Below are 9,460 nucleotides of genomic sequence, written 5' to 3'. Positions count from 1 at the left end.
CAGGCAGGTATTGGTGGATGTGCCTGGAGCACTGTGGCATTGTCCTGCAAGACTGGACGACACCGCCTGACCTGGGAAGGAGAGCAGGGGGTGCTACTGTGGTCTGTGGTGGGAGACAGGTGAGGTCTGCTGGTGCAGAGGCTCCCCCAGACCCAACCACAATCAGTGTGGTGGTGTTTAGGTTTTTCAACACACACATAGCTTGTATCTACCTTCCTCAAAGTCCATTATTGGTTTGAGGAGGAGTTGTCGATTTGGAAGTATTGGTCAAAGAGACGGTTGAGGGTGACCTGTAGGAAGCCATTGACCAGTGATGATTGTAGGAAGGCCAAACCTGGATCCTTTGGTTCCTGTGTTTCAAAGCAGTTTTGACTTACATCCGCAAGATGAGCTGCAGTGAGAGAGGTAACAATGCAGCCTACCAGCAGCCAGTAGCGATGATAAGAGTTGAAAGCAGGCCTATCGGCCAGGTATCTCGGGCCTTGATAGTGTGTCTCCAGACATCTTGTCCTCTGGCTCTGAGAACAAGGGATTCTTCCTCAAGATCCTTCCTCTCCTCGAACTGTTAGAATGCTTCTGATTCATATAATTTATTTTTGTTTTGGGTAACATATAGTTTATTGACAGATTTTTTATATTGATTCACTTTTGTTTGTTTTCTGGCTGGTAGAATACATGTCCCACACATCAATGTTTCCAATGGAAGACAACATGCGTTTCTGATAAAGTGCTGATGAAGTTTACTTTCCTGAAAACAGAGCACAAGTGGAGACATGTTGATAAGTGAAGGCAGAATAACGATAGGTGTTCTGATTGGAACCCGTTGTGTCACATGGTTAGAGTTAAATCCAGTAAGTCTAAATGCATCCCCAAATCCCGGGATCAACAAAACAGGAAAGATAAGGATATGTTTACATTTTAATAGGAACACAAAGTGTCGTAGAGCTGCATATTATACAACAAAATCAGACCCTGGTTACTGAAACCTCAGAGAGGAAATGTTTCATTTTTAATCTTTATCCGACGCCCTGTGTAAGATTGGAACATAAATAGTAGGCTAAAACTGCACACTAAACCGACAATCAATCACAAGGGAATATAGGCATAAACAACCACAGAATGGAACAATCTCTTCTCATCCTGAATAAGGATACAAAAATAATAGTTATATTGTAAAAAAACTCAAAAAAAATAATTAAGGCTTTTGGGGTAATTACTATTGAAGTTAAAACCTAGACTGGTAGCTGCCAGCATTTAGGGCCACATATATTTTCAGAAGAAGAAAAAAATGACACAATACACAACACATTTTCTTGTGTTGTGTCCTTTGGCCCAATCAAAATAAAGGAATGTCACAACTCTAACATGTGTCATATGCAAAAATGCTAATTTAACTTAACATTACACATTCTTTCTTGTAGACAAGCATACTCATACTTAGAAAATAAATCATAGTCAATTCTAAATTATGAAATAAATTGGGGTTATGTATTATCTTACTTATTCATATACTGGAAATGATTTGGACATTCACCAGTCATACATTTTATTGATCATCAATCTAACCTGTATTATAAACATTTAAAAAGTGACTTAGGCTGTACAATTCAATGCTAATCAAGATAGAAATCAAATCATCCTAATACTTTAAGATAATTCACAATGTTATTCTATTAAATTCTGTTGCATTCATAAATTAAATCCAGGCACAGATTTAGTATTTTAACCAAAGGGGTGTTACATTACATAAAGGACTGGGGAGGTGAAATTGCTACAGGGTACGCACCCCTAACAAAATGGCAGTCTAGCCACCTCTTTCAGTATCTTTCAAGTAAAACACCATCACATACTTCCTTATTTTATTTTACTGCATTGCTGGTGGACATATGACTATATTCGAATGTATTGTAATTTTAAATCCCTTTTTCTAAATCAAAGTCGTATATCATAGTACGAGACTGAATGCAGAAGGGCTTCTTCCCTCGCAGTGTGGTGGTGGGGTTACCCTCTCAACGCTCTGACAACGCAGTCACAGAGCTTTGGTCGCGTAGAACATTACAGTAAACAGTGTGTGTACTTAAAGCGGTAGAGACGTCCGAGTGGATGCACCCACTCTGAGATTCATCTCCTCCTAGGCATTGGAATGAGTCCAGTGGCGCTGCTCCGGCACATACAAGCCTTGCGTTCATGTGGATTTATTCGGGGGGGGAGGGGACCTTTCCATACAGTCCATTATCGTGGGAAAGGTACCACATTAAAAAAATATCCCATCAAAGAAATCAATGAGTGAACAAAGCTTATACTGGTACCATGTCTGTGTAAATGCCGGCCACTCTAGTGCCTTGAACATTAAGGAAGGAAAGACACAGCAATTCCAGCAGAAGTGCGTCACAGTAATGTCTTTTAGATTAAGGCCTGGTTTTTCACACCAACAAAAAGAAAGCCAAATGGCTCGAACATACAGCACACGTCCCAATATCAAACAGGGTTATTGGTTTATGTAATGGTCAATGAATGCTTATATTTAACGGAAACATCTGCATGCTGAGCCGGTCACTAACGAATCTCGGACAAATCCTCTCTAATTTGTATATACACCTCACTTTCCATGAGATCAACGTTTTTTCTCTGAGTCAGCTACAAGACAGATGGAAAGGTATTTTGGATATTTAATAAACATCCTTCATTGATACAAAGTGACTTCCAGTTGTCTTTCTGACCTGAATTGAACAACAAATTTCTGTTATTTTGCCGAATAGATAGTAGATTCCTCTTTGGAAAAAACAACCACAAATGTAAAATCTGTCCAACAGGAATAACGCGGCCTGGGTGTGGTCAATGAATGTAGATATTGCTCTGTAGTAACGTGTCAAGGTGAGTGTAGCTCAGGGGAGCTCAACAATGGGAGCAGATAATGATGGATCGACCAGCCTTGACAACCCTGCGAAGGTAAATCCCGCTGCTTTGATAGTCAGTATGTCACATACACTGCAATAAGCTTTCTTTATATTCAGTATTTAGAAAGGACCTTGACCCTCAAAAAATGTCCCAAGTGAGAGATGTGTTTGCAGATGTGTTTGAATCTGCCCTGCCATTTCGGTGTGCAAATCTACTTGACCATACTAGCAATGTTGGGGAATTTGCTCCTTAGATTGTTCCTATCTAAAGTCAAATAAAAATTAATAAATAAAAAACAACAATCGTCCAAAAATTACGGTATAAAATTATATTAAAAAAAACATGAAAAAAACATAAAGACAAAATAATGCATTAAAAGACAAAATAAAATGGCACTGAAATTAACACAAGGTAATCTTCCCTTATTCTGAGTCCGTACCACTGTTTCACGAGCATGGCCTTACAATACATGACAGGCCTGTCACCTCCTACATTTTGAAACCCCTACGCTATTAGTATGTGTGTTATACATGTGTCTTCCTTCAAAGGAAAAGCTAGTAGAGCTACCAGTGAGCGAGAAGGAGACACAGAGAGAAAGACTAACAGTAAGGGTTGATGAAGAGGGCAACTCCTTGGACCTGGGTATTGGTACATAGGCATAGTTTTAGTAGATATATGTTACCTCGATTATCATCTCCTCCTCCACAGAAACGACCACACCACGCCCTATTAATCATCCTTCATTAAGGACGGCTCGGGACCCAATATTAAGTTGCTTATGATCCATGCCTATGCTATCTTTTCTTATGAATATCTATCATCTCCTATTATCCCCTCTTTAAATAGCTTCATTTCCACACCTTAAAGGTGCTGCAGGTAAGATTTGATGGTCGTAAAGAGAGAAAGAGAGAGCCGAAGAGTGCAGAAGATAGCAAGATTAGGACAATGAAAGTGTGGCATTCACAAACTATGCTATGATACAGAGTGAATGTGATTGGCAGGCAAGAAGGATGACCTGAATCAATCAGACTGAAATGAACCTTACTGTAAATGGTCTCATACATGCAGGCATGCAGACAACCAGAACAGAAACTCTCATATAGCATTTCACCAGCTAATGGCTAAAGGATGGCTTCGGTAATTCAAACCAATGACTGTCAAATTATAGATCTTAAATCTTACCGACAGAACCCTGAACAAAGATGTCTCCAAACCAAAGATGTCCACTCTGTCATAGACCACCCCTACCCCTTTGCCTCTCTCTCTCTCTCTCTCTCTCTCTCTCTCTCTCTCTCTCTCTCTCTCTCTCTCTCTCTCTCTCTCTCTCTCTCTCTATCTCTCTCAACAGGGACAGTTAGTCTTTGTCTCCGCCTCTTGCGTGAGCCTCACTCGCCCGTCCTCCCTCTCCACGTCCCGGTAGAGCAGGGACTTCTGGGCCTTGAGTCGGCAGGCGAGGGACATGAAGATGGAGTCCACGTTCTGGCTCTCCCGGGGGTCCTTGGCCGACGTCTCGAACAGCAGCATGTTGTGAGCATCGGCGAACTTCAGCGCCATGTTGGAGGGAACCTGAGAGAGAGAGGGAGGGAGAGAGAGAGAGAGAGAGAGAGAGAGAGAGAGAGAGAGAGAGAGAGAGAGAGAGAGAGAGAGAGAGAGAGAGAGTGTCTTTCGGGTGGTTCTTTATTTTTCTTTCGTTCAATGCATTTATGATTAGGCTATTCTATCTTACTATATTTTGTAATTGCTTTGGCAATGCCAGCCTACATTTCTTCCAGGCGAACATGCAGTGACCAGTGGCTCCTGCCCTCACCTGGATGTGGTCCACCAGGTCACACTTGTTGCCCACCAGGACGCGTGGGACAGACGCAGAGACCCGGTGGCCGTTGCACTCCTGTAACGGGACATACCATCTCAATCACCCTGCTGTGGTCCCCTTGAGGCAATGCCCCAAATAATACACATAAAAACAAAACAATTCAGATGAATTGGTCCAATTTATATGAGTATGACTAATCTATAATAAAATATAATTATTTTCAAAGATAGCAATCCACCTCCACAGGGTGTATCGCGAGACCGTTCCAAAACAGAAATTAAACGCAATCAGATCCACTCCCATCAGTGTGAGAACTATGAAGAGACGTGGGGCGCCATCTGGTGAGGCAGAACCAAAAGACCGCCAGAGGCAGCGACCTCTAAACATGGCCGCCACAGCGTTCAACACAACGCGAACTCCCCCTCCCCTAAAGTCACAGACAGCTAATGGCGGTCGAGCCACGGTATGTTAGTCCTCCGAAAAGGTAATTCCCCGTGGTGCGGCGGCGCGTCGACTGACCTGGATCCACGTCTGAAGGTTACGGAAGGAGTTCATCTTGGTGACGTCGTAGACGAAGACCACGGCGTGGACGTTGCGGTAGTAGTGCTCCACCATGGACTTACGGAATCGCTCCTGGCCAGCAGTGTCCCAGACCTGGACCTGGCGAGGCACACGGAGGGACGGCTGTTTGGTGGTACATTTACACCACAAAATATACAAGCCCTCTGCCCCCGAACTCACAGCAGGGTCACAGGACTTAACATGACTCATGCAATACATACTGTACTGTATATATATATAGATACATTTATATATATTGCACATATCTTACTACCAACCTGCATCATTTGTTATCTTACTGCACCAGTCTACTTTACTAACTATATTGCACTCTATGCCAATTCATGTTCAAACTGCACCTTAACTGATCTTTTGCACTTCTGTTCAGAATCACCCACTACAAAAATATTATTATTTTTCTTTAATTTCTTTATTCTAGCCATGGAATAGGCTAGCCACAGGCTATATAATAGGGAGCCACTGATTAAGGGTTGATACTCAGTAATGATAGGTTACATTATAAGATGAGTCATTAACAACAGAGAGCCGATTCTGACTCACATTCCCAACCCACTTAATTGCATTGTGTTTTCTTCTTCTTGAAAGACACTTGGTCACAGAGTTTGATGTGTGACACATTGCATTAATTATTAATTAAAAAACAGAGTTGGTTCAGAGGCGTTTTTAAACATAGTGAGTTATTTATTTTGTGACATCCTTGATGCATGTCACTTGTGCACCTTAATGTCAGTCAATACAGTTGTGTAGTAGTAGTACACACATTTACAAGCGTGTAATAGCCTCTGAAATGACAACGATTACTTTGGAGGGTTTGAAGACATCATCCCCCTCTTCATCCATCTTAGTCACAGAGGAAAGGGCAACAGTGATCCTATATACCCCATTAACTACGTTATTTGGTTTACATAATCATGCTTATACAAGGACGATGACATATCTCTCTGAAGTGCATCGTGAAGCCTCTTGTTAAAGGCCCATTGCTGCGTTAATACCGGTCATGAGGATAAACCTTTACACAGCCTATAGGACACTTCATGGTAAATGTACATTTTAATTCACCAATACACATTAAGTGTGGCCTTCCTAATAAGTTGGAGGTTCTCATCCACACAACAACATCCATCCTCCTCAAGTGTGGATCCACAGAAGCACCTGGATGCATGGCAATGTGTTTGTCAGGACATGAGTGTGTGTGTGTGTGTGTGTGTGTGTGTGTGTGTGTGTGTGTGTGTGTGTGTGTGTGTGTGTGTGTGTGTGTGTGTGTGTGTGTGTGCGTGTGTGTGTGTGCGCGCGTGAGTGTGTGTGTATGTGCTTGTATGTGTTGGGTAGGGGGCAGGTAGAGGTTGCAGTCAGCCTGACTAACAGAAATTGGAGAACTGTGAAGGTTGAACTAGAGGGGTAACGAGAGAGAATATGTGAAAATAGACATTTAACCCTTTCAGTAAGAGATGTGAGAGCAAGGAATCTGATGAACAATGATGTTTGCAAGAGTTATAGAATTTCATTTTAGCACGCAATTCGATTTTTAACAATGTGGGAGGTTATACTATAAATAAATATAAAAGTTAGCTGGCAATTGAGACTTTTCATATAAGATCACAGCCTCACCCGTTGCCTAAGTAAAGGTCATCCCTAGCATCACGACCACCAACCTGAGCTAACCAGCACCACAAGGCCTTGGGACCAGCATAGGGCTGCAGGCCTCCGTGTTTATGTTGGTGTTTGCACTAACTGATGTGAGACCATACTTATTCATTCACCACACCAGTTTGCAGACCAGCACATTTTCCAGAAAATTGTCTACCAAGATTAGCCTTTTCAGAGACAATAACAAGATAATGTTTAAAGCTGATCTCTGCATTGTTGAAAGGCAAGCCCACAGACATCTCATGCTCCATCCCTACAACTAGAGTAGCCTTCAAAATAAAAGCCAACACAAAAACAAAACAAAAATAGGTCGTTCATTATGAACACATGAATAGGCCTTAAAATGAATGGTCATTTTAATCTACATTCTGAATAGGAGACAATCCGATGTGATATTTCATATCGCTAAGAAGTGACATTCATCCGTACACCAATCTTATCTAAAAGGAGTAAAAGTCTCCTTTGTCACGGATCCCCATCGCTTACCTTTATCGTCTCTCCTTCAATCTCTACCGCCTTCTCTCTGAAATCCACGCCGATCGTCGCCTCCGTCTTGTCCGGAAAGCTTCCGCCAGTAAAGCGGAACGTAAGGCAGGTCTTGCCGACATTGGAGTCTCCGATAACGATAATCTTAAAGATCCGCGTCTGGATGCTCAGTTCGAGAGACGTGGTCAGCTCCAGGGAGGACGAGAGAGCCGAGGCATTATCCCCGCTGTTGCTCGGCCGGTGGCCCCTGCTGCTCCGCGCTAGATCCGCCGAGGACGTGAGGATGGTGACATTGTCGTTGGGCCGGTTTCTGGTGCTTTTCGGTCCTGCACCCCCACCTCCGGACCGGGTCTCCTCCGGTGAGTCGTTGGTCATTATTCCGGAGGAATGATGCGCGACGCGCAGGGTGCGTGTTGAGCAGGGCGGCTGGCGGGGGGCGGGGCTGACGGATTGAGGGATGGATCGGCGCTGATGGAAGCAGGGATGGGCGGCGCTGATGGAGGCGGGGATGGGAGGGGCTGACGGTTGGGGGGGATGGGCGGGGCTGAAGGGATGGACGGGGCTGACGGATTGAGGGATTGGCCTGTGTGACGGATAAAGGGATGGGCGGTTCTTACACGTTGTGGGATGGGCGGGGCTGACAGGTGGAGGGATGGGCGGGGCTTACGGATGGAGGAATGGGCGGGGCTTACAGGTGGAAGGATGGGCGGGGCTGAAGGGCGGAGGGATGGGCGGGGCTTACAGATGGAGGGATGGGCGGGGATAGGGAGACAACTGGCGATATGAGACTGATGACAGCAGTGGCCAATAGCAGACCTGGATGCCGTGGGATAAGAGAAAGAGAAGAAGGATTTTGCAATTGTCATGAATTTTAATGGTCCAGTTAAACTTCAATTAAAACATCTAATAACACGTAGAACGTGTGTGTGTGAGGAGACAATTATTGGTCGTTAATAAAGTTTTCTGTTATTTAGGGCAATAAAATATTTGGTAGACTTCCTAATTTGTATTTATTTCAGGGACACCTCGACACTCAGGTAGGAGGAGAAGGGGATAAAACCAGCGACATCAGGTTACCAGCCAACCCGCTCTTCCTCCTAAGCAACATGCCGCCGAAACACTGATAACATTAGCCAGAATAAGGTCCTTCCACTTATGTTTGGATTTCTCACGATGTATCATGTGACCTGACCTGCTGATCGACTGATCCTCACATTCCAGATAGCCTACCGACCTTTGGGTATGGAATTAGACGAATCACTGAACGGTTACAAATAATTAAACATAACTCCAGGAAGGTGTAATGCAAAAGTAAAGAAAGCTAATAAAAACAAATTCTAGATAAAAAATAATATTAATAACATACAACTACCACTACTAATATACTACTACAAATATCACTAGTAGTACTACTACTAGTAATCATCATCATAATAATACAAATCATAATAATCCTCATCATCCCCATCCTATCTGGTGTTCCCCATGGGTCATGAGTCACTTCAGACTGCTGGGTAAGCACGGTGCAGCTTACAGTGCAGCCGTGCAGCCCACCAGGGTGTGTTTGACGCCAAGCCCGGAACGACTCTGCAGCATTAAGGCCCCCAGTCCCCCACTCTCAGGCCTAATTGATGCAAAGCTTTCTGTGATGTAAGATCAATAACAGTCTGACTATAGAGGAGACACACGCACGCACGCACGCACGCACGCACGCACGCACGCACGCACGCACGCGTGCACACACACACACACACACATACACACACACACACACACACACACACACACACACACACACACACACACACACACACACACACACACACACACACACACACACACACACACACACACACAGCCCCCTCCTCCTCTCTTCTGAGAAAAAGAAAAAAGAAAGAGAGACAGATGAAGAGAGACAGAGACAGAGACAGACAGAGAGAGAGAGAGAGAGAGAGAGAGAGAGAGAGAGAGAGAGAGAGAGAGAGAGAGAGAGAGAGAGAGAGAGAGAGAGAGAGAGAGAGAGAGAGAGACACC

The 9,460-nt window shown here is 43.9% G+C and overlaps 1 protein-coding gene across 1 annotated transcript; it reads right to left on the bottom strand.

The window, feature by feature from the left end:
* Positions 1–900: 900 nt before the first annotated feature.
* rab33a (RAB33A, member RAS oncogene family) lies at positions 901–7,900 on the bottom strand. The gene is made up of 4 exons (XM_030369144.1): positions 7,427–7,900; positions 5,231–5,371; positions 4,706–4,786; positions 901–4,464 (listed from the first exon to the last, which is right to left on the bottom strand). Exons 1-4 carry the CDS (start codon positions 7,799–7,801, stop codon positions 4,240–4,242), a joined length of 822 nt encoding a protein of 273 aa, XP_030225004.1. The 5' UTR covers positions 7,802–7,900; the 3' UTR covers positions 901–4,239.
* Positions 7,901–9,460: the final 1,560 nt, after the last annotated feature.

This window comes from Gadus morhua, chromosome 10 (assembly GCF_902167405.1).
Source record: "Gadus morhua chromosome 10, gadMor3.0, whole genome shotgun sequence".
In the NCBI taxonomy this organism is placed as follows: Eukaryota; Metazoa; Chordata; class Actinopteri; order Gadiformes; family Gadidae; genus Gadus; species Gadus morhua.
Note: the sequence above shows the minus strand (reverse complement) of the source record. Positions and strands in the feature narration are given on the sequence as shown.